Genomic DNA, 24,541 nt, shown 5'->3' on the forward strand with positions numbered 1-24,541 from the left:
ATATATGCTGGAAGTTTAACTCTTAAAAAATTGTCTGACTTCTCTTCATAGATTAGGTTCTGATAGTTGTCCTGGCTGCACAGCACACGAATGGCTTCGCAAGTGTGATGTATCTAGAGTAAGGTGTTCGTATTTCACTTTTGAGTCTGTTGTATTTGGTTGGATTAAAGAGGAAGAGATTGAAAAGTTGATTTACCAAGGCTTCCAGGTGACCTGAGAAGTTGTCATGGTTTAACCCCAGTCCGCAATCTAGTACCATGCAGCTGCTTGCTCCCCTCTCCCTCGCTCCAGGGGATGAGGGAAAGAATTGGGAAGAAAAGAAAACTCATGGGTTGAGATAAAGCCAGTTTACTAGGATAGCAAAGCAAAATGTAATGATATATATAAATAATGATAATGATGGTAGGAATAATAAAATATGCAAAATGAACAATGTGCAGTTTCTCACCACTCAGCGCCTGATGACAGATACTGCCTGTCCTGAGCAGCAATCATGGAACGAAAAACTGAAAAACGATCCCGGAATAATTCCAAACAGCGAGAGGAAAAAAAAAAAGCCAGCTTACTGGCCAACCCCCGACTTATATACTGAGTATGATGTTTATGGCATGGAGTACTCTCTTTGGCCAGTTTTGGTCAACCGTACTGGCTATACTCCTCCCAGTTTCCTGCACCTGCACGTTAGTGAAACCTGGAAAGTGTCCTTGGTCTCTTTAGCAGCAACTCATAACATCAGTGTGTTTATCAACATTCTTCACATACAAAATCCCATACTAAATCCAAATCACAACAGCTACTGAAAAGACGATTAGCTCCGTCCTAGCCGAAACCAGAACAGTAGTTAATAAACATGATGTAGATCCTAACATCACTGGATGATGAGAATTGTCAAACTCTGTTTTGTTTGTCAAATTACAGCTTCAGTTGACAAACTGCTGAAATAATATCCTTAGACTCTTCAAGGCGTCTGACTGGGTGCTGATGCTGCAATTAAAATATTTGCAAGTGTAATGGCACTGGGCTAAAAATTGACATACAGAGAGATATAAAAAGACCAGATGTGAAAAATAATTTTCTACTTGATGTATTTGAAGAAAATTAGAAGGACGCATTTTTTTTTAATCAATTTATTTAGTATCTTTTGCAAATAATTTGAAAGAGTACAAAACCGCAGCATGTGAAGTTTGCAGGTGACTAGAGTGAGAAGTATGGGAATCGCCATGTAGATGACAACATTAAAAGCAGATTAAGTTGCCATGGTTGATGGTCAGCTGAACATGAGCTGCCAAAGGAAAGTGGTGGCTCAGAGAGAAAATGTGATTCTTGAATGTGTAAATAACAAAGTACATGTGTTCTGTGGATGAACTTTGGTTAATAGAGTACTGAGTCTAGTTGCGGTGTCCACAATTTATTATGAAAAATATGCTGACAATCTAGAAAGGGCTCTGAGAAGAGCTCCAGAACAATTTGATGTCTAGAAAACCTCCCTCACAGAATAAAATTAAGTAGCTCAATAGCATTTAGTTTGTCTAAAAGAAGATTTTGAAATGACAGGGTTACAGTTTGAGGAATTACTCTGCCTCAAGGTATGTAGCTGCAAGGGTAATGAGAGTTAAGTGCTTCATTTCGTAGTATACCTGTGACTTGAAGAAGATATTTGAACCCGAGGCCTTTGTAATCTGTCCCACATAGATGTAGATTGAACCCATAGCTGAGAGATGAGGCTTGAAAAATCAGACTAGTAAGCCTAATTTTAAGATATGAATTTAGTAATAGTCTATGTGGGAAAGATTTATTTACAAATGCAGCAGATTTTCCATTGATTGATGGTTTTTAATCAAAGCTCGTATCTTTCGGTCAGGTGTTAAAGGCTTGACATGGGTCTTCCTTCGTGAAATTTTGTAATCTAGACTATGCAGGAGGCCAGCTTCAGTAATCATAAGGGTCTGTAGGGCAACTGGTATACATAGAAAAATATTACTCAAAAGGTCTGAATTTTTAGCAGTCATCTTTTTAATTACCACTTGGAAGCTGGAACAGAGAAGAAACCAATACTATCTAACCTGTGGGTATTTGCAGATGTATGATCAAAGTTTTGTAACTACTGCTAGTCTGTGGATGTGGTCTGGGAAACTTCCTGGAGATTTTGCACATCTATATTTGATTGTATTCTTGACTCGTGGTTTTCCACTCATTCACATTCTTCAGGGAGGCTCTTGCACAGATGGATTTTAAGGTACTAGGTGATGAGATCCTTGTGAGCAGTCCCTCTGTTCCTCTGCTGAAATATACTTCTGGAAGGTCATCACTGAGTGTTTGACTGTGTTGACACTTAAGTAAAATAGGAGAGAAGTCATGACATCAAAACCAAATGGGAGTGTTACTTCCAAGAGAGGGGCATTAGTTTTAGTCAGAGAGAGATAGAAGGCAGCAATCAGGAACTGGCATTACACCCCAGAATGCTGAAGTAAACTAGCAAGAAAGGAAACCTAAAAATAACATTAGCCTAAGTGAGGAATCTAGTGAAAAGTGAATTATATCAACAATCCCAAAAAACACATCGTCTTGAAAACTACTTAGAAAATAGTGGGAAGGAAATGTTACAAGTGATGTCATGAGGCCTGGATAGACAGGTGTATGTATAGGTCAGGCTTAGTTTATTAGCGTTATGTCAGTAAAGCCAGATGTGGAAGCTTTTTGCCTCTTGGCACCCTGGAGCATCTTTCAGGTCAGGCATTGCTTATTCTCTTACCATTACAAGTTATCACATTAAATGGTTTCTGAGTTAATCTGAAGAGAAGACCAGTTAAAAACAAAAAATGCTAGCCTAATGAGGTAGTAAAGAGGGTTTGACTATTCAAGGAGTCATCTGTCCCTGAAGAGAGAGAAGGAGAGATGGCAAAATGATAGAGCCCTCACCTGTCTGGTAACATCTGGACTGCACAAGAATTAAGTGCTGGAGCTGCTGCATTGGAAGAGACTTTGCTTGTAAGAAGTAGGAGATGGAGGGAGGGTCGACATCCAGAAGCACTGTCGCAGTGCTGTCTAAGTTGAGCTTTAGCCAGCTCTCCATGTTTTCTTAAGAGACTGCCCGTTAATTTCTGCCTTCCCAAACAGCAATCAGCAGCCCACACCTTCTGCTTGTAAAAGGAACCTAAAATGTTACGGCAGTTACTTTCAGTTTGGTGAGCTCTGCATCTGGTCAGTGTCGTCAAAACTTGCATGTTTCTGCTTTGTTGCATTTGCTTGCTGCCTGTAGCTTTTTTTTTTTATCTGGCACAACACATTCATTATCTGCTGCGTGCATAACATGGGTGGGGTAGATTAATAAAGGAAGAAGGGGATGGGCTTTTGATTTGCAAGTTCTGAGAGATTGTTATGAAGGACGAGGATGGAGGAAGCAGACTTCTCGCACCATATGGAGAGGCCGTGAGGGCCTTTTGAAGATGTGATTGTTTTTAATTGTCTTGTTCTGTTTTTAGAGGCAGTTGGAAACAATCTCACAAACCATGTACTTAAATTTGCTCCATTGAATTGATTTTTTTCTTGACTGTAATCCCTCATATATACTAACTAACGAGTTTGAGTACTTCTGCTTATATGTGTCTACTTTTTGTGTGAGCGACAATACGGAAAATGAGCATTTGTCTCCCCTGTAAGAATCTCTAACCTCTCCTATGTATGTGCAATGATTAAAAACTTGGACCACAAATCTGCTTCTGATTCAGACACCACCTGTGCAAGTATTACAGAAAGGTCAAAACATTTTCAGCAGCAGAGGAGTAGAAAGCATTAGAAAATCACACAAAGAAAGGTTTGTGCAGAAGATACAGAACAGGATCTTTTGTAACTTGAGTTTTATCTTGCTTATTTGAAGGAGTGATGCTAATCAAGTTAGGTGTGCTGGCAGGACAGTCAAGGAGAAGAGATCCCTCTGCCTTCACTGAAGATTAACCCATCTGTGTTGGGTGTGCTAATATGTAAGAGAAAAAGAAATAGCAGCAGGAAGGCAGTAGACTACGTGTTTGAGAACTAGTTGAGAGGCTTGGTTTCTAGTCTTAATTTTGACAGTGTCTTTATGACTAAGGGTGTTATTTAATGTTTCCATGCCCCCTTTTTTCTTTCTTTTTTTTCATCTATAAAATAAAGTAATAATCTGCCTAAATATGTAAACAAGTGGTTGTGACAATTTTAAATGACTGCCTGTACAGTTAAGTCCAGGGAGGCTAGTTGGCAGGGCAGAGGTGTTTTCTGTGTTGTGAGGATCATGCTTCTGCTCTTTCACTTCTTAAACGCAAGTACAAAATAGATTCAGAACTTGGGTTAGTAGAGTCCTATCGCTGGGTCTGTAACGTAACAACAGTAGTTTGTGAAGCATAGAGTCAAAGATTCGTGAGATTCATCTTCCTAATTTAGCAAGTGCTTGAAGTGCTCTCTTAAGAGCTGGCTGGCTGGTCTAAGCAAAGCCATGTGGGTGATTAAACACAAGCCTAACTTCAGATCTGCTGAGCTGGAGACGGCATGCTCGGTACCTGCCGTGACAAAGCACTCCAAAAATGCGTCACTCTGGAAAAGCTTAAAGCAAGGATGAAACTGTGGACCCAAACTTTAGTAGTAGAGATGTAGCCCAGAGGAGGATGGGGGTGTCTCTAGTTCATGGTGAGCCTGTATATAATACCAGTGTGGGCTTTCCGTTCTTAGCAAAGGCGTAAGAATTCAGTGGTGTAATACCATGTAGCTACCAAGGCAACATCTATAACAATATTTAATTGCAGATATTGTCCTGTAGGGGGAAAAAAAAAGTATATAAACCATCTTAGAATACAGTTCTTGGAAGTGTAACATCTAGCCACTAATGATAGGATAGCATGGGCATATAAAAAAAAGATAAAGACTGGATAATTTTCAGCTATGCAAATCGGAGAAGGGTGGAGTTTTTTTTTTTTTTTTAAAAAAAAAAAAAACTGGAAAGGAGAAAATAGGTTAGTTACTGAGAAGCACTTGTATTAGTGTGCCAGACTGTCCAGAAGTGATTGTGACGTCTCCTTCATGAAGCACATTAACAGGAGAATAAATTAATAGGCTAGAATATGAATTCATTTGCTCTGTCTTACAGGGAAGCACAGAACAGCCAAGACTTTCTGTCTGATGCTCTCCCTGAAAAAGTATCTCTGTGTTTCTAAATGTATTATGAAAGATCACCTGAGGTGATCTGAAAGTACATGGTTTTCAACTTGAAGAGGACCTATTAAAGAGAGGAAGGAGCTTTTCTGTTCTGTTCTGATGTATCTAAAAAGATCTGAAATATCTTAAAAAACTTAATTGCAGGAGAGTTCTGTTCTCATTTTTGGTTAGGGAATGTTGTCTCTGAGCAGCTGAGAGGCAGACTTCACATTTAGTCAGACTGGCTGGCTGTATATCAATGTATATTTCACTTGGATGCCTAATCCAGAATAGGAAGAAAGCCTTTCTTTTCAGAAGTCTCACTGAGACTTGCTTACTTGTGGTTAACAGTCAGTAGTAGTAGGAGTACCAGTACATCTAAATCCTTTCTCCAGTTCCTGGCAGAATTTCACCAAAATGCAAATAATTATTTTAATTTTTTTTTTTAAACAGCTTTCAATTCATCTCTTCATACAAATTCAGAAATAAGGGCTTGTGCATTTGGCAATAGCAAAGCTAGGTTTCTAAAATTGATGAGGAGTCTTTGAAGTGATTGTTGCTTCATTGCAATACTGAGCATTTCTCACATTTTATATTGGTACAAAGTTATTTTTCTTCAGCTTGTGATATGCAATGCAGGAAGTTATCTCTGTCATTAATGTCCTGTAATGTTTTCCTTGCTACATTTTTGCTTTTAAGTTGCATGTAGCATAAAGGTTTTGGTTAAAATGTTCTCTCTGGGATTGTGTTTAAGCATCATTTTAAGAGAGTTGAGGCGGAGAGGAATGGTTCCCCTCATTCCAAAGTTGTTCTCTGAAGAAAATTTTGACCGAGGTAAATTGTTGATAATGATGTACGCAACTTTGGGATTCAGACTTTTAAAAATGGAACGACGAGTGTTGCCTTGGTAATAACATGCCTGCTGTCCACTTTATAAAATTTCTTCTGAATTTACCAGTAACCTCCTGTTAGGTATCTTCAGTGAAGATTTGTTAAATCTGGTGGCTGCAATTTGTGACGATTCTATCTGCCCTGAGTAAGTTCCAATTGATCACAGCCTTCTAGCTGCCAGGTAGATAGTGCTACGGCAATGAATGCTGCTGTAGTGGATGATTGATCGACTATAGTATCATTTTTCAAACAGAAAATAGTATATATACATTGAAAGCTTGGGGTTTTTTTTCAGCTGGAAGAGGGGTATGTGAAATGCTGTGTACCATTTCTGAATGCTAGAGTTTCGAAAATCTCTGTATGTGGTGAAACAGGCATTTTGCATCCATCTTCAGCTTTTTGGGGCATGGCTTTTTCAGTTGCAATACATGCAGAATATGGGCTGTGGTTTGGAAAACATATTCTTCTGTCCTTTTAAGTTAATGCTCTCTTGTGTTTAAATTGAGTGATACTGTGTCGGCTCTCATTAGAATTGAATAATGTAAGTCCTTAGTGTTACAAAATATGTTTGTTTTTCAGTTCTGAAAACAAAGGGAATGAAGCCATAAATTTAAAGAGCAACCAAAAGGAAAGCACAACTCTGCCTGCACATTTGAAGGTATGATTTTTATTAACTAATACTTAATTGAGCTAAAGCCTTGCCACCTCTGTTTGTGACTGCTTGCTAGTGTTCCGATGTCGAATGTATTCCTGCACTGTGATGTAGCACCTGGTTGCTGTACTCTGGGTTAGGGTCCGTTGTGCCAGGGTGCTAATACGCATGCAGAAAACAGAAAGGCTCTGCTTAACATTCTTAAAACAAAATTCACGTCTTCACTTACGTTAAGTAAGTGGAAGTCTAGTGCTTGACTCTACATGCAGTTAGCCTGTGAAGAAGGAAGCTAGTATTTTTATCAAATGATGGTTTCAGGCATTCCTCTAATATTTCTATGTAATTTATGAATATCTAACCAGAAAGTGTTTGCCTACCTGAGGGTCTGTAGGTTGCCAAACAAAGTACTGTAAGATCTTTCTGCTGAAATTTCTATGTGTCTTGGCTGTTTTTCATCAGTGTGATCCCTGTTAATCATGCTTGTCTTGTCCTGTAGGCATTTTACTGGAAAAGAAAGGACATGCTTCTCTGTGATCAGGGCCTTCTCCTATGTCTCTTGACACAAAGTAGTGATTGTCTATAAAGTTGTGTTTAGAGTTAGTCAAATATAAATAATTACATACAGGACAGGGCCTGGTGGTAACAGCCATCTTTGCTGCTGTCACGTCACGCCCTGGACAAAGCCATTTTCGTGATTCATTCACTAAGCACTTCTGCTTGGTTTTTGTTCCTTTTCCTAATAGTTTTAGTTTAATGCAGATAATATTTTGGCTACTTCTCCAAAAGGGCCTTGACTAGTCTACCAGATTTATTTGGACATGCGGTAGGCTTCTTAACATGCTGAATCTGAGATTCCTGTCCTGTGTGGCGTTTATTGAGCACTAATGGTGTATGGAGAAGGAAGTGATCTTGTAATGGCCTACAGTCTCTGTGCAGTTGCATCTTCAGCATCTAGATGGGCTTTTCCAAAGGTCAAGAGCCGTTGCAGTTAACTGTACAAAGACCCAGTTCAGTCCAATGGGGTTATTAGCTCAAGAATAATTCCATGTTGAATGTGGTTATCTACATCAAGGTGGGAAAAAATGCGGTGATGTCTTTTCGGAAGCCCTGTGGACTCAAGCCAGCCCTGTCACTTCCTAGCTCCTGGAAAATGCCACTGAATGCCTTCCTGTTACTGTAGATCATGGACTATTGATTTTATGCCTTGAAATGCAGGCAGAGAGGATTCTGATAAGCCAGAGGAGATTCTGCTATAATAGAAATCAATTTTCTGCATTTAAAAAAGAAATATCTTAACTTTTCTGTGTTAGATCAGTGAAAAATTGTAAAACAGATTTTCCTTTTGAAGAAGGTTTTGACTTAGGAAGCGGAATAATTTAGCATACATGCACAGGACTTCCACATCAGGAATTGCTTAAAAGGAAGTACGAAGAGGGCCAGGTCTCAAGGAACAAGCAGAATGAGTAGGTGAAGCAAAGGGAGCATAAAAGGTTTCAGTTACCTAAGAGTATCTATTTCTTGCCAAAAAGTAAATCCCATTTAATTTTAAAAAGCCCAAATTCAGAGTCTTTCTTGCTGAATCTAAATTTGTTGCAGTAAAGTCTTCTACTTAGAACTTGTGTTTTTGTGATAATGTACTAAAAGTTGGTGCCAGTATTAATGCTCTAAAGGTTTGTTCCAGATACCTGATCTGTTTTCTTTGTCTTGCCATAACTTTTAATTTAATTATATTGTCTTTTGACCTATGTTTGGAAGTCAAAATTGTTACAGTGTACATTACATTATCTTTGAAATAATACCTGATGTTTGCATAGGCTTTATAAGAAAGGTGCGGTTTTCGTATTACTGGAATGTGCTGGCTGCTCAACTGTACTGAGAGCTTCCTGTCTAACTTACTTCCCTCTTTCTTAAGCTGATAAAAAAAATCTTCTGATACACTTGAACAGTTTCATGTTCATAGTAATGAGTACTTCTAACACTATAATTTCATATCTTATGTGCACTGATATTACAACTAATCATAAAAACTGATTCAGAGGAGGTGGAGAAAGTATTTCTTTTTACCACTGGCTCACACATTCACTTTTTTTTTTTTTTTGTGAAGAAAATACTTTTCTGTTTTGTGGTTTGTTTTTTTTTTTTTTTTTTTTTTTCTACCACTGCTCGCTCCAACACACACTTGCATTTTGGTAATACCATGGTCTGGTGCCTGACATTGGCCAAAACAAACTATTTGGTGCAAAGATCACTAGGATGGTGCTGAACAGCTGGAGAGAACTGAGACTGTCTCATTTGAAATGGATAATGTATGGTATTGAAAGATACCATACTGGTTTTATTCGTTGAGTCATCAAGGTTACTATGGGCTGAAAAAAAAAAAGTTTTGTTGTTACGGAAAGTGTACTTTGTGAGGAATGTCTAAATCTGTATGCCTACATGGATTGGGTTTGGGCAGCTTTCCATGCACATCCATGTCTCTGAAACGTGCTTCTCCCTGGTCATTTCAGGTGGATGGTGTCTAAAAGTTGGAACAATGTTGTGTTTGTCTGTCACCAAATTAATGAGCTATCGTGTTTCTGATAGACTTACATGTAGATTTACATGCTGTGATTTTGTATATTCATATAATAGGCCAGAGGCAAAATAGCGAGGTGACTCTAAGTCACTGATTTAGCAGCAAAGGTCGGACATCTAAATTGTAGCTGACTGGATGAGTGCAGCTGGGAAACGTGCTGAGCTATGTACAGTAGCTCTTTGGCTCTTTTGAGCACTTCAGTTATCACTTACATACTTTACCCCTGCTATTTTTTTCCCTGCAAGGAAATATTTAGCTCATAAAGGGAGCAAAAGGTATTTTAATACTCACCTTATGAAAATATGAAGCCTAATCTTTCTGTGCCAAGGTGACTTTATCAATCACCATTTGATCACTTTCGAGAAAATATTACTGAAATATATTTGCCATGTCTATTAATTCATTGCCAGAAAGTACACCACCATCCACCACTATTTAATTACAGATTTTTGTTTTGCTTGTATTTCTCTGAATTAGAGCTCTTTCCGAGTAAATGCTCCATTTGAGCGATGTGATTGTTGAACAGATGGTTGTGTGGATGTAAACAGCTCTTGAATTTCATGTTTAGTGTTCTAAGTATCTGCATTGCATAATGTCCAGTACATGTTAGTATATCATTAACCTCACTTTTAGCACTACAGAGACTTTGTTTCAAAAGGCATATTCCAACAGTGCTTCCTGCAACAGCGCGTGAAGGCATCTTCCACAGCTTTTAGTAATGCCCTTAAAACAGATGTTTACAACTGGAACAAGGGTGTTAGTTGGATTGTGTGGAACAGCTACCAAATAAGATAGCACCACTACTGTAGCGAGGCACGTGCACAACTGAGCACAGTTTTGAAGGAATCACACAACATGTGCTCATGCTGCAAGTGTAACCTGGCTCCTACCCATGTTTACCATAGTGCAGTAGTAGCAGCGGTGATAGGGGCTTGGGTTAGTTTCGGTAGCAGAGAACGGCTTAGGTCCCAGTTTTGCCCTGTCTGATGTTCTCATCCAACTGAAGGCTTTGCCCTGACGGTGTAGGCAAATTCACTTGCCTGCCGATCGTCCCCAGATATCCTTCCTGTAGCAGTGCGTGAAGGAAATAGCACGTTCTCCCATAACTGATTAGGAAGGAATTCTTAAGCATTTCAGCACAGGAACCATGTGAGCTCTGTCAGGCAGATGCAAAAGTTTGGAAAAGTAGGCACAAATACGATATATCAAATGTATCATTTAGACTTCAGTATTTCAACAGCATTTGGTATTTTACAATTTGGCCCATAAGCTCAAGCCTGGGTGCTAGTCGCCTGGATTAACCAGAGGCAGTCTCAGCCTTCATAGAAAACACGGGGCAGAAGGTACTGCAAAGATTATCTAGTCCGCTCCTCTGCCCCAAGGTGAGATCTCTGTATCTATGTCATACCTGATAGAGGTTTGTCTAACTTGTTCTCAGAAAACCTCCAGGGATGGAGATCTCTAAGATCTCTGCAACTTCACCAGACAACTGTTCTACTGATTTCATAAACCTTGTAATTATAAAGTCTTTTTCTTTACATCCCATCTAAAGCTTCCTTGCTACAAATTAAACTTGTTGCTAATTGTCCTCTGACAAGTACTCCTGTAGACTGTGAACATGGAGAAGAGATTATTCTGTAGCTCTGGTTTCTCATATGAATTTCATTTCAAGGTAACATAAAGATGGCTGTACTTAAACAGTAGACACGATATTAAAATTTGATGGCAAAGACTACAATTATATGATAAGATGGAGCCAGATTCTTTTTGGAGTTGCAGCAAATAGGACAAGAGGCAACGAGTGCAAGTTGGAACATGGGAAATTCCAGTCACCTGTAAGAATTTTTTTCTTTTTTTTCCTTTTTCCTCCTTTACTGTGAGGGGTGGTCAGATATTAGAACAGGTTACCCAAGGAAGCTACAGAATATTTATCCTTCGAAATACTCAGAACTCAACTGGATGAAGCCCTGCTCTAACTGGAGCTGCTTTGAGCAGGTGTTTAGATTACATGACGTCCCCAGCCACATTTCTTTCAGCCTAACTTGTTCTGTAATTCTCTGTCACATCATTTTCCATCCAGTGTGTGGATGCACATAAGTTTAAAAAAAAAAAGTTCAATGAACTCAGTGAATATATGTAGCTGTTCTTACTGCACGTCCCTAATTTATAATTAGTTTTAAGTTCTACAAAAAGATAGAAATAAAAATTAAGGCCAGTGTTTTAGTTAACCACATACTTTTCCATGTAGCATGGATTTGTTTCATATTGCCATGCTTTTATTTTATGTTGTCTTTATTTCATATGTATGCTATCTAAGTAATGTCAGCTCAGCCTGTGTGTGAATGCCTGCTGAATGCCGCTGTCTTAGACCTGGTAATTGGAAATCAGAGAGAGGAGGTATTCTTTGTCTTTTATGAGTCAAGGGAGGTGGAGTATTACTGCCAGCCATAAATTTTTAAAAAACTGAGAGTTACTTTTCAAAAAATGTTGTTGTGGCTGCCCACAACAGTGAATGAAAGGCAAAACCAAAATGTTTTTGGAGTTTGCATGATCAGGATTTCTCTTGTGGAACTCAGAAGCAGATCTTTTTCTCTTCGTCAACGATGTAGAATTTCACTGAAATTGAATTTTACAGGCAAGTACATAGCACCTTCTGGTTTCCCAGGACACTGTTAAATTAATGGTGTTAACACCTGTATGTAATCTTGAAATATCTTCCTGAATATCCTTTCTAAAGTCCTGGTAAATTCCTTTGTCATCCTGAAGATTTTTAGGAAGGATGATGCCGAAATGTGCTTCCCTCTCTGTTACTTTAGTTCTTCAAAGAGATCCTGAGTAGGGAACTTAATTTCAGGATGGGAGAAAAAAGAATGGGCTTGAACCTTGCTTAGTTTGTCAGAGAAAGCCTCTCAGGAGACCAGCGAGAAGCAGAAGTGTGGTGCCAGATGCTATAGCCTGCCAGTAAAATATAAGTACAGGTGGAAATTGCACCCCATTGCCAGTGTACTGCCTGCTTGTGCACACCTTCTGCACTGAAAAGGTGAATTTCACCTTTATTTTTTGATTTATTTTCAAACTTTGGGGAATCATCAAGTAAAATAAAACAAAAATTATTTCATGTTTGTGAAAGCATTTTCATTAAATGTAGTGTAGTACTGGGATAGTTTAGATAAAAGAACAAAAATAAGACAGACAATTTACTTCTGTTCTCTTTGGCTCCATGTGAGACCTTGAAGTAATAAGGTGATGGTTGCATACTGAGAAGAGAGTACCAATTATTAATCTTTCATCAGAGCTTTACAGTAATTTCAAGAGAAAATTCAGAAGGGAGAAATTTTGAAGTAATTCTGCAAATGGTGTAAACAATTTTTTTTTAATTATAAAGTTCACTTTGTCATTCTAGAGAGTTTCATTGAGTTTACAATTCCCTATAAAGGTGACCTAGAAGAAACTTTATTTCAAATTTTACCTTCTTTTTCTCTTTCTTTTCATTTGAAGTGTTCACCCTTATCACCTTGGTCTGTCTTCTCAGGTTAGGGAAGGTGAGTCTGGATACTTTCTCAGATTTTAGGTGAACACTAGAGTTTCAAAGAATGTTTGTTTCATCTTTTCTTTCCTCATCTGGCTAATTAAATCTACATTAAGGGCTCCTTGGTGTTTCAGGAATTCAAATGGATAAACAAATTTTTAAAGTCCCAGTGCTGAACTTTCAGCAGAGGCAGTTGTCTTTCCAAATGTTAAATAGTCATTGAATTTAAGTAGGTTTATTTTTTAAAATGCAAAACTGATACGGTTTAACTAAAAGTCCCTTCCTGTTGTTTAACTTTTACTCCTGCTTATGAAGATGCCATGATTTCATTAGTTTTCTAGTTACTCTTGTCTTCCGGGGTTGTCATGACCTGATTTTTTTCGTGTCAAAACAAGCAGAGAAAGGAGGATGTGGAAGGAAAAATTCACAGTGTAAAAAAAAAAAGCCAAAATATTCTGAGGTTCAAAACATCAGTGATTTGTAGAGATACAGAACTCACTTTTAACTTAAATCCCCTCAAAACCCCAAGGCTGTTTTTGTTAGTCTCTTTTTTAAAAAAAAATGATTATTTAAAAGGTACTATTTAGTTAAGACTGAACAGTTTTTGATAATGGTGGAACTCCCTTGTGACATCTCCATCACCACTCTAATTACAGGCATAAACAAGAAAAACTCACTTTGACTGCGTGTTTTTTAAATCAATTTTTCTCACTTGCAACAGTGAACTTTCACGGGTTCTCTACTGTGCTAATTTTCTTAAACAAATCTTGTTCCTAATCTGTGTCTCACTGTAACTGGTTCTTTTTCATTAGGTTTCCATCTGTGTGGACCTCCCATTGATTGAAAATGCCTAACTTATTTTCCTCGCAGCAGTTGAAAAAAACAAGTTATTTCATGTGTGGATTTTATGTACCTTAGTGTATCCCACTCGTTGCAAATAAGTGGGAGATTACACCGAAGATGCATTAGCCTCTCAAAGAAGGGAAATCTGCTGAAAAACATGCAGTAGTGACTCATTGTGGGGAGATACTTGTCTGCCAGCAACTCGAGCTATTCCACTGTGGACTTTGTTTAGCATACAAAGTTTACATACGGTATCACTGTTCAGATTGAATTAGATACTCGTAATTGTTAAATGAAATGCAGCTGTCTTGGCTGTGTTGAAAGGTCAGAGCTAAGGCTAGGAACATGATTAATTTTCCAGTATTAGAGGTAGCAAGGCCTAGACGTGCTTCTTCGTGCACCCAACCCTTTTTAATCTGAATCTCTTAAACTACTTCTACATGCTAGCAAACAAACTCTGCAGTAGTACTGTGACATTTTCTTGGATGAGTAAATTGGGATGTTGAGGTTAAATGGCTTTTTGAAGGTCCCTGGGGTGAATCAGGGATGATCCTAAAATCCTGATGGCTGGCCATCTTCTCTTACAACTGCAGGTGAGATGAGGTGGTTAAAGTGCATGAGCGGATCCACGTGATACGCAGAATGTCCTACACTAGCAGCTCCCAGTGCAGCAGGACAGACAGTCTGTGAGAGGTCTCCACGTGCCTGTCTGGAGTTTCTGCTTCATAATGAGCGTTCGTTCCTGGGGAGTGAAATCCAAAATGTCTGGCTGTTGTGGCTGAAAGCTAATTCTTTGTTCACGGAGATCTGTGTTTTAATGCTGTTAATGTTTTCATTTCATTCACTTGTTAGGGTGATAAAAGAGATTGTATCCTTGGCAGACGGAACCAACCCCTGCTGAATTAAAACCTCTGGCAGTTTGAACTTCTACCACTTGACTGCTGAGAGATGGCAGCTACCAGGGCAGCTGTTTCCAGCTGGTACGGGAGGCGAGGCAAGCCTAGCAAAGCAATCCCTCTTCAGGGTGCCGTTGCAACGCTAGAGCTGCTCTCTGCACTTTGAGGAGGCTGTTCGCACTGGTAGCAAGCTCTGTGCCTGGCTGCATAGGTGCAGTTAGCTTTGGGCATATGTCTGTGCTACAGTCAGGAGTGGATTACAACCTGGAAAACATACCTAGTCTACGGTTGAATAAATTAGCTCAGATAAGAATAACATTTGAGACATGACATCATGGGCTTGTCTTCTGAGTCCCAGCTGCCAAGATTCGCTGCGGCCATTGCTCCAGCAAGGTGAGACCGCACCACCTGACTGCACAGTAGATACAGCTTCAGTTGTCGCTACAGTCTCTTCCATTGCCTAATTTAAGCCATAATCTTGTTTCACACTCTGCTGAGCTTCCACTCTGTGCCAGCTTCATCGCGTGTGAGGTCACAGGACCATAGGATAATTCAAGTTGAAGGGACCCCAGGATGTCATCTAGCCCAACCTCCTGCTTAAAGCAGGCTCAGCTGTAAGGTCAGGCCAGGTTACCCACGGCTTGCCCAGTGAAACTTTGAGTAACGAGTTGCTAAGCGAATAAAAGCTAATTAAAGCTTTATGAAGCATGTCACAAGCAGGAAAGCTCTTAGAGAATGGGAAAGGGGAGGCAAGGGGAAGACTGATGACAGTCCGTGCACAAAAGGAGCAGAAAGATAGACACTAAGGCAGGAAAACTTTTTTCCTTACATGAGCAAGGATCTCAAAGAGCATCTGGCAGGTAGGTTTTAATGCAAAAACTGTTGTTTGCATAGTAAGCCTGCGAAACTGTTGGGACTGCTGTGATATTGGAAGACAATTTGTGGGGGTTTCTTTAACCAGTGACGTGAGGTGTAACTAATACGAGAGTCACTGGTATTCTTCCTGTGTTGTGAATATCAAACCGCCTAAGCCTGATTGCAGCACAGAAGCAACTGCTCTGTTGACATCAACTAAAGGCCCTGACTGTTGAAAACCGGTAGGATAGACCAGGGAAAGGATTGCTTTGCATACACCCTTGCCTTTTTTCCTAAGTGTTTGCTGGGAGCTTCTGTCAAAGACAAGCTCAGAGAGAGGACTGGAAAATAATAAGTGAAAGTTATCTTGATGTTGGCTGGTGGAATTGCCATCATAGAGCTATGTTCGTCAAGCACTTCTGCCTGAAGGCTACTGCTGTGTTAAAGGCTTACTGGCTTTACAGACCACGTGCTTTTGTCTTAGTAATTTGAATATGGCATTATCTTAAAATACAGATTTCAAAATCTGTAGCAGAAACAGTTTTGTTTGTATAATGTCTAAACAGTGGTTCAAACTTTAGATTTAGATTTTATGGGCAAATGATAAAACACAAATAGCTCATGCTGTCTTTTATAGCAAAGGCAAAGTGGAACAGGAGGGAGAATATACGGAGAGTAGGATTGAATATATTGAAGGGAAGAAAGAAGGATTTGCATAGCTTCTGTGCTGGGACTTAATATCCATGTATATCTTCAAGTAAGCACAGTGTAAATGTTCTCCAGGGCTTTTTTTCATGCAAGACACTATTTACGGTTAAAGGTATGGAAGGAGCCTTCCATATTAAAACTTCCTGTTCTTTTCATTTACTAAAAGTTAAGTAAGGAAAGGAAGATGAAAGAGGAAGGAGAGTCTAAATAGATTTCTGTTTCTGGAAACAGAGACTACAAAACAGCTTTTCATGCAGGGCATGAATTATGCTTACGAATAAAAAGCACAGTCTTTACAAGCATTGTGTCTCAGAGCTGCTAGAGGAGGAATTTCAGATGTCGAGATTTAGCCATATTTGAAGTCTCAGTTCCTAATAGGAAAAAGAACCACTAGTTTCTGAGTACAAATGATTTAAAAAAAAAAAAACCAACCAAAAAAACCCCAACAAAACCCCATAATAATACTAAACTGTTGACAAGTTTTGAATGTAATATTTTCTTTTATAGTTAATGCATTTCACTATTAACTTCATAGATATTGTAGTAATAGAAATGTTTGTAGCCTTTAATGGTTGTAGTCTGCAGAGAAAATAAGAGTTGTGTTGACTTCCTGCACTGAGACACTCTTTTAAATCTGACAAATTTGTGTGAAAGATACTAATCATGGAACAAAGGAGAAATGCCCTCCCTCACTTAAAGGTGAATCAGAAGCTGATATTGAAGAATGCTGAGGTATTAGTCAAAGTGAAGGAAGAAACTATGACAGTAGAACTTTAAAGTTGAATACGGTGAGTTGTACATGTATTACCAGATTTTGGAAATTAATTTATTTCTCGTTTCTGTTTTGTATTTTGTTATGCAAAGTACTGAGTTTCTATGAGATAAAGTTAGATGCCAGCCAGCACTGTGGTGCATCTGTAAGCTGCACCATTGTTGGCTTAGTTTCCAGGGGTGGGTTTGGGTAGAGTTGACTTGTAAAGTAGTAAATCCCTGAATACTACAGAGGTGACTACATCCCTTCGTGATGCATCAGCTGTTGATTAGTGCAGTGTGTGGGGAAGCAGGTGGGATTTGTCACAGGTGGGATGAAAGAAGGCTAGAATTTGGCTTTGCCCACTTTTGAAAATTTACCTAAAGTTTAATATGATTGTTTAAGTGTCTTGCCTGTATGGAGAAAATAAAGGTTGTTTGGATTTCTCAAGGATAAATTAGTGCCATTCAGTTTCTGTCCTCACATAAACAATCCATTTTCAACACATACATCTGGTCACTTTGTGTTAAGCAATTGCGTCTACTATTTATATGAAAAAGGTTAAAAAATGTTACTTAAAGTTTAAAGACCACTGCTCCAGTATCACTAGGTATAACTTGCAAGTTTGGGAGAATTTGCTATTCCCCAAGGAACTGTGTCCATTAAAATAGTTTTTTGTCATGAACTTGATCCTGGATGGACTATTAACAAATAAGTCTACTTGCTTATTTTAGGTTACTCGAAACAAATATATCTTCAAATTGAAATAGGATTAGAGACCTAAAGAAAATAGTAGCTTTCTGCTTAGATTGGATGGGTAGGTGTTATCCAGTTTGTAGCCAATCTTAGTTGTTGCCACAACAAAAATTTGCGTAGAACTTTTTGTTCATGTTCACTTTTCCCACTCCTGTTGAGCAGAATACATTTCATCTAAGAAAAGCTGGAGTAACTTTATTCTGTTTGAATGAACTGGGTTGAAACAGAGATTGAAAGTACAAAGATTGTACTGTAGAGATAAAATAGGCAGCAGTAGCGTATGGCACACACTACAAAGGCTGAGAATGTGGGGGGAGGTGGTCCCTAGAAAATTTTAGTCCAGGCAAAAAGTATTTGCAGATTGTGAATCTGAAAATGTGGTTACATATTGTGGTTTAGCCCTAGTCACCACACAGTTTCTTGCTCACACTCCCCCTGCCCAGCAGCATGGGGGAGAGAATTGGGAAGAAAGGAAAACTCATGGGTTGAGATGAAGACAGTTTACTAGGTGTTGGTCTCTTCTCTCAAGTAACAAGTGATGGGCAACCCCCACTTGTATACTGAGCATGGTGTTTATGGCATGGCACACTCTCTTTGGGTCAGTTGTTCTGGCTGTATCCCTCCCAGCTTCCTGCATCTGCACATTGGCGACCTGGAAAGCCAGAAAGCGTCCTTGGTCTCTTTAGGAACAACTCATAACATCAGTGTGTTTATCAACATTCTTGGCATACAAAATCCAAAACACACCAGCTACTGAGAGGAAAATTAACTCTGCCGAAATCACAATACATGTGGTGTTTGTGAAGCCTACCACTGAAGCTGTCTTATCTTTTTGGGCGCATGGTCTTGGCAGAAGTGGTTCCTGGATCTGTAAGAGAAGCTGACACCAAGGAAATTCAAGGGCATAAATTGATGAGGAGCAGAGCTTGTCTTGCCCCTGGGGGTAGATGCTCAACTGAGTTGAGGGAGGGAAGAAATGAACAGATGGTTTAAATGAGATGAAGCCCTGCCTTAGTACTAATGATTTTCAGTTAGCTGATAGAGGTGGTAGGCAGTTCAGAAGGTCACAGATGCAGGGGTAGTGGTGTGTAGGACTCTGGCTGTATGAAAAACCATGCAGAACATGGTAGACTATGGAGCTGTGTGAGACTCTAAAGAGATTCTGAGATAGAGCTGCACAGGTAACTGCCTGTGGCATTGAAGGAAAACTGGCCACAAGGTGCAAAATGAGATCGCTAAGGATTGCAGATGGGATTGATCTCTGGCACATAAGTGGGTTGGAGTCTGAAGTACTTAATGGTACACCTGAATTGGTCTCAGAGTATAACCTAAATAAATAGGAGTGTCAGTCTACCAGCTTGTAGGATTCCTCCTACTGGTGTAGCGTGTGGTGGGACCAGGGACTGTCCTTGCTGCAGATGACTGACACCTAATGCTAAGCAGTAACAAGAATTGAAAGTTTTGGGAACAATAAGAAAATCAACTATCTGTCTGCTAATAAGCCAGTGTGTAATTTCCCTTCTTTTAAGAAAAAGCTACCAAAGCTGACTTTTTTTTTTTTAAGTTATTTTAAACCTAATCACATAATTGCTTTGTGGCAAGACATGTGAGTACATGTGAGTAAATAATATTGAATGTGCCCTATTATTATATAATAAACCCTTCCATTTACTTGCAATACAGTGGTGTGAAAAATCAATTGTCCTGGATTCTTCCTCTCTTTTTTTTTTTTTTTTTTTTTTCCCCATTTTTTCTTACCAGGTGAAGCAGTTTTTTCTGCATGTGTCCTTCTGTGCTTTGCTTCCACAGCAGCTGCTTTGTGACTCTTCTAACCTCTGTAGTCCTTTTGGCTTTTGGCAGAAGAGAGACCTTTTTAGTACAAAAAGATAAGAAGGGAGTACAGGGCTTTGATGTTAAAATGAACCTTCAAACAACAGATCTCCTGAAAGGAATCAGTGAATAGGAGCAAATTAAAATTAAGAAATTTGGGAATATGAGAAAATTACAGGAAACGTAATCGTTATGTGCTTCTTATATTTATCTTAGGTTTGTCAAAATGAAGAGAGGAACCATTCCACAGAAGAACTTACCAAGTCTGAAATCCAGGAGGAGCTGAAAAAGGCGAATAGTCTACCTAGTTTGACTCCTGGAATCAAAACAGCAGATAAAGACAAGCAACCCCGAGAAGGTTTTTTTCATTTTCTTGGAAGTTTATTTAATATTGCAACAAAATCTTCTCTGGTAGACTCTAAACCCTCTACCTTCCAAGATGAACCCAACAGATGTGAAAAGGATTTACAGAATACAAATACCCTTCTGGAGGACACGCAACCAAAGCGTCCAAAAATTGAAGAGCCTATCTGTTCTGCAGTTAGAATAAAAGAGGATTCTGTAAATAAAGATGGTGCCAACTTAAATAACACTGTGAAAGATCTCTCACAAGATCTGCAAGGAGGCCGGAAACAATCTGCAGGTGTGCAGAAGTAAGTTTTACAATTTAATATTAAATACATTAATGTTTGTGTGTGTGTGCACAGAACTGCCTTGACTAAGTTCTGCTGAGTGTATGACAGATGGCTGTCATTTCTAAGGGTGGTTGGAGTGTCCCTGACTCGACTTGGTGCAAAACTGTAGTAGCTGCTGCCTTAAATAAGCGAGGAGAAGTTGACTGCAACTAAATATAACTTTGAAGAAGGTTTTCTAGAAGTCTCCTGACTATGGGTAGATCCAGTGTAGATCAGTCTAAATGTTGAGAGGCTAAAGAAGTGTAATTTAGAAATATGTTTGATACTGTAGATCTATCTAAAAAAAAAAAAGTGTAAAGAGGTTATTTCCATCCATATTGTGGGCTAAACAAAGGTTTGAATGTTTGTCCTTTTAATATGTCGCTATTTCAGTGGTTTCACTTCTGCAAGTAAGGTTTCCTCATTTTTAAATTATCTTTCCTGGTTTATTTGACTTGGTGATTTTTGCTTACATGTTATATTTCCCCTTGTTCTTTGGGGTTTTCCTGTAGTGTAAAGAGTGTTATATAAAATACTCAGTTATCCTAAATGTGGAACATCCTTAACAGTCTTGTAGCATCTCCAAAAAAGTGGTGCCAAGGGCACCAATGTGTGTTTGAGAGTGGAAAAGCAAAAACATTGGCTGTGATCCACACTGAATATTACAAAATCTTTCTGACCTTGGCATAAACATAGGTAATAATATTCAAAAAGCATTTGTGGCTGTAATATTGAACAGTTGACTATATGTGGGCCAGTACAGCATAGGTTTGGAGTTAGGTGTGTATGCATTTGGTACCTGTCCCGTTTTTGATAGGTGTGTAGAATGTGAACTGGTCCACAGGCAATGAATCTGTGAGTAATGTTCACTGAGATTTTCAGTACTGCCCAGGACACTTATTTCCTATTTAAGCTGCAAGTAATTATTTGGGGTAACTAGTAATTCTATCGCAGCATTCCTGCTTGTATTGCAGAATGGGAGGATGTACTGAGAATAAACACCTTTTTTTTTTTTTTTTTCCCTTTAAGTTTTGAAACTAATTTGAGTTGTGCTCTATATATTTATCTGTGGCGCATGAATTGTTTCATCTCCGTATAGGAGGTCAGAGATTCCCAAAGTAGCTGCTTAATGAATTTCACTTCCATATTAGGGTTTTCTCTAGCACTCTGTCCTTATTTTTCAGTAGACTAATGATTTGAGGCATCTGTCATTCGCCTTTATATTATAAATGTAGTGACTGATCAGGATATGAATAGGGGATGGGATACCTATTCGGGTGAACTTAAGACTGTATTTCCACCACCGAAATACAGTACTGTTTGTAATTAATAATAATAATGGTTGTGTTCTTGTGAGTCCTCTGGTTTGGTCTGTGATGTGGTCAACTGGTTTTTATTACAGATTTTTATTGTAGTAGCACACATCTAACTGATGCTTTTTCCAAACTGCATATTGCAGCCAAGCACCACCACTTCATTGGTCAATATAGAAGAAAATTCCTCCTTCCCTTAGTTGTTATCCAGAGAGGCCTAGGAGCATTATGTTATTTAGTCTGGTTCCTGAACAAACTGTGTATTGCTTAAAACCTGTTGGATAGACCGGCTTGCTACATCAGTCTCTTGCTGCTATTTACTCTTTCAGTACTACGCTCTGGAAACCAGCAGGTAAGTCGCATGCTGTTGTGCCATGGGCTGTGCAGAGATATAAGAAAAGTCACTTCTTGCCTAGGAGCTTGCTCAAAGAAGACAGTAGACATTAATAGATCTTTTTCACTTTTTACTTTGTTCCGTTTAGTTTCTTCCGTATGGTATCTCAGGATACTTTCTGCTCTCCTTTCTTCAATGTTTGCTCTTTTTCTCACTCACTCCACCCACAGCTACTGATGGTATTATTCAGTTTGCAGTGGTAGTCTGTCATCTATGCTTTTTTTCTTTTTTCTTTTTTTTTTTTTTTTCCTTACTGTCATTTCCAAGTCAGTCCTCTTATAGGCTGTACTCTTCTAATGGACCTTGAGTCTCTCTTGTCTTGTCTGTTCAGACGAATATGAATCTTGAAGGTTCAACTGAAGGCCCAATACGTGGTGAACTAAACGTGGCAATCAGAAACCTGTGAGTAAGTAGGTGAGAGGCAGCCATGGTCAGCCCTTACAAAATCAGTCCTTTTTTTTTTTTTTTTTTTTTTTTTTTTTTTTTTTCCCCCTAGTCGCCTGGGTGATGCAGTAAGGAGCTGGTGCACATCTTTCCTTCCAGGGAGAAACCTCTGACCGCTGCTGGCTTTTCAAAGTGTATGCATGACCTTTCTTTGACTTTCCCATTTCATTGATGCCTACAGGCCTCTGAATAGAAGTGATGGAAGTGAAAGGCTGTTTTGGGAATTTTTTTGCTACTCTGCTTGTTTTATACCGCTGTGTTTGAGTAGATCTTGAGCAGTAAACTGATAACGTGCTGGGCAGTCGGTATGCACAGTTTAGAGGGTCAGATGGTCTCAGTCTTTGCTTCCTGTGAATTCTTCTTCAGAACAATGTGGATTAATAAGTTTGGTATTAATAAAAGCCTGCAGAGTTTGAAAGGTGTGGGTATTAACTCACTGACGTGACCTCCTTGCTCTGTTCAAGCATTTTTGTGTTATTTTAGTTTTGTTGAAATCAAAGGTGCAGTTGGCATTTTCAATTGACTATATATTAACATTGTCCTGTATTGTTAGATAACCTATGCAAATCAGTGTAGTTTTTCTCATTATAGTTCACCTGTCTCATGGTCAGGCAAGCATATAAAAATGTATTGCTAGTTTGGAGGTAGGGGTGAGTTGATCTATATACAGAATAAAGTTTTTCCGTGGAAAATGCCTTTTTTTAAATGGAAGAAGAATTGTGATTTTTTTTCATTGTAGCTGTTGTAGAAATGGGTGAACATTAAACCAGTCATTTTTCTTTTAAACCTCTTCTCAAAAGTACAGTGTACATTCTGCACTTTATGGCTCAGGATACGAAAAAGACAATCTCTGTGCAAGTTTTGTGTCTGTGGAGTACATGTTTCTAAGGGACAAAATCTGTAGGTCATGTTATTCCTCCATCCCCCTGACTGGTTAGCTTGGAGGTAGTTGTACCGTAAAGGCTTCTGTTCCTTTAATCCCGACAGTGGCAAGCGGTAAAGGGGGAGCACACAGGACAAAACCATCATAAGTTTGTCAAAGTCTCTGCACAACAGTTTAGTATGGACAGTAACATAATAATTATGCACCGAAGATGGCTGTAAACAGTTGAGTTAGGTAAGTCTCCAGTTATTGCATCCCTTAGTCTTCCATTTGTCTGAAATAGTTGAAGATTTCCTTGCCATTGAGAAGTGAAGCAAGCAAATGGACTTGTGATATAAAAGGTTAATGATGAAGGACTGAGGTCCGTAAAATATAAAATACAGTTTTAAAGTAGTGCTTGTTCAGCTATAAGTGGAAAGTAAAAATACAAAGTAAAGTATTTGCTGCTAAGTGTAGAAAAATCCTCTTACTTATGTGAGATGGCAACTTTTGTGTAGAGTAGTCTCCAGTGGCAGAGGGGTATGTATAAAAGGGAAAAGTTCACATTTAGTTTTAGCCTTTGCCCTCCTTTTGACATTAAAAGCTCACCTTTTACTGATGAAATAAGCCCTAAAAATAAAACCGTAGAACAGTGGGAATGCACTTCATCTAATTTCTCACCGCTGAAAGTCTGCATCAGAGAGATCAAGATTTTATAAAGTAGATGACAAATATAAAACATGGGTTTGCCCCCATTATCTTTTTTCCTATAAAGTGAAACTCTCACTTATACAGGGCTCTGAGCCACCTGATCTGGTTGGAGATGTCCCTGCTCCTTGCAGGGGGGCTGGACTAGATGGCCTTGAAAGGTCCCTTCCAACCCAAACCATTCTGTGATTCTATCTAATTGCATAGTATTTCCAATCTTAGTACTGTCGAAAATCCTGTCCTTTTATTTTGCTCTGTTAGAAATACATCTCAAAGTCCTTCAGCTCTACGTAATTCTGGTTAACGTGTCTGTTTCAGAGCTTGACGTTCACCTTGTGTTACTGGCCAGTTGCAGGCTTGCGGTGATACAGAAACATGGCCCTTACTTTGTCTGACGTATTGTGTATTGTGGTTTTGATTCAGTCAGTAGTGGCAGCATTCATCTTTCCTAACAGACGCCCTTGGCAGACAAGAGTAAATGAACGGAAATTAAATCACTTAATTCCAAGCAATATTCTCGCCAGGTAATTTCTGAGGAATAATAGAGAAAATTGGGGAAGCTGCTGCTGCTGCATTTGTTGAAATCACATCTGTCCTGTGATGAGAGCCGCGTCCTTCTCCGTAATTGCCTACCCAGGACCTAGTTTACGTACAAGACCTGAACATTTGAAACCATAAGTGTACACACAGCATGGCA

The 24,541-nt window shown here is 39.0% G+C and overlaps 1 protein-coding gene and 1 long non-coding RNA gene across 3 annotated transcripts in view; one reads left to right on the forward strand and one right to left on the reverse strand.

Moving 5' to 3' along the window:
• The window catches only part of CRYBG3 (crystallin beta-gamma domain containing 3), a 95,986-nt gene that overhangs the window by 7,750 nt on the left and 63,695 nt on the right, over positions 1–24,541 (forward strand). For both annotated transcript variants that reach the window (XR_015260659.1, XM_086763150.1), the window contains exons 2-3: positions 6,634–6,712; positions 19,666–20,102. Coding sequence is in view for 1 of the 2 variants with exons in the window: in XM_086763150.1 (XP_086619276.1) it covers positions 6,634–6,712; positions 19,666–20,102 (516 nt within the window). In the remaining variant the exon portion in view is untranslated. The remainder of the gene's footprint in view (positions 1–6,633; positions 6,713–19,665; positions 20,103–24,541) is intronic.
• LOC147602233 (uncharacterized) lies at positions 1,990–3,212 on the reverse strand. The gene is made up of 2 exons (XR_015261694.1): positions 2,920–3,212; positions 1,990–2,331 (listed from the first exon to the last, which is right to left on the reverse strand). It is a non-coding gene; the product is annotated as an uncharacterized LOC147602233 (long non-coding RNA).

Source organism: Chlamydotis macqueenii, chromosome 1, assembly GCF_036417535.1.
Source record: "Chlamydotis macqueenii isolate bChlMac1 chromosome 1, bChlMac1.mat, whole genome shotgun sequence".
Lineage (NCBI taxonomy): Eukaryota > Metazoa > Chordata > Aves > Otidiformes > Otididae > Chlamydotis > Chlamydotis macqueenii.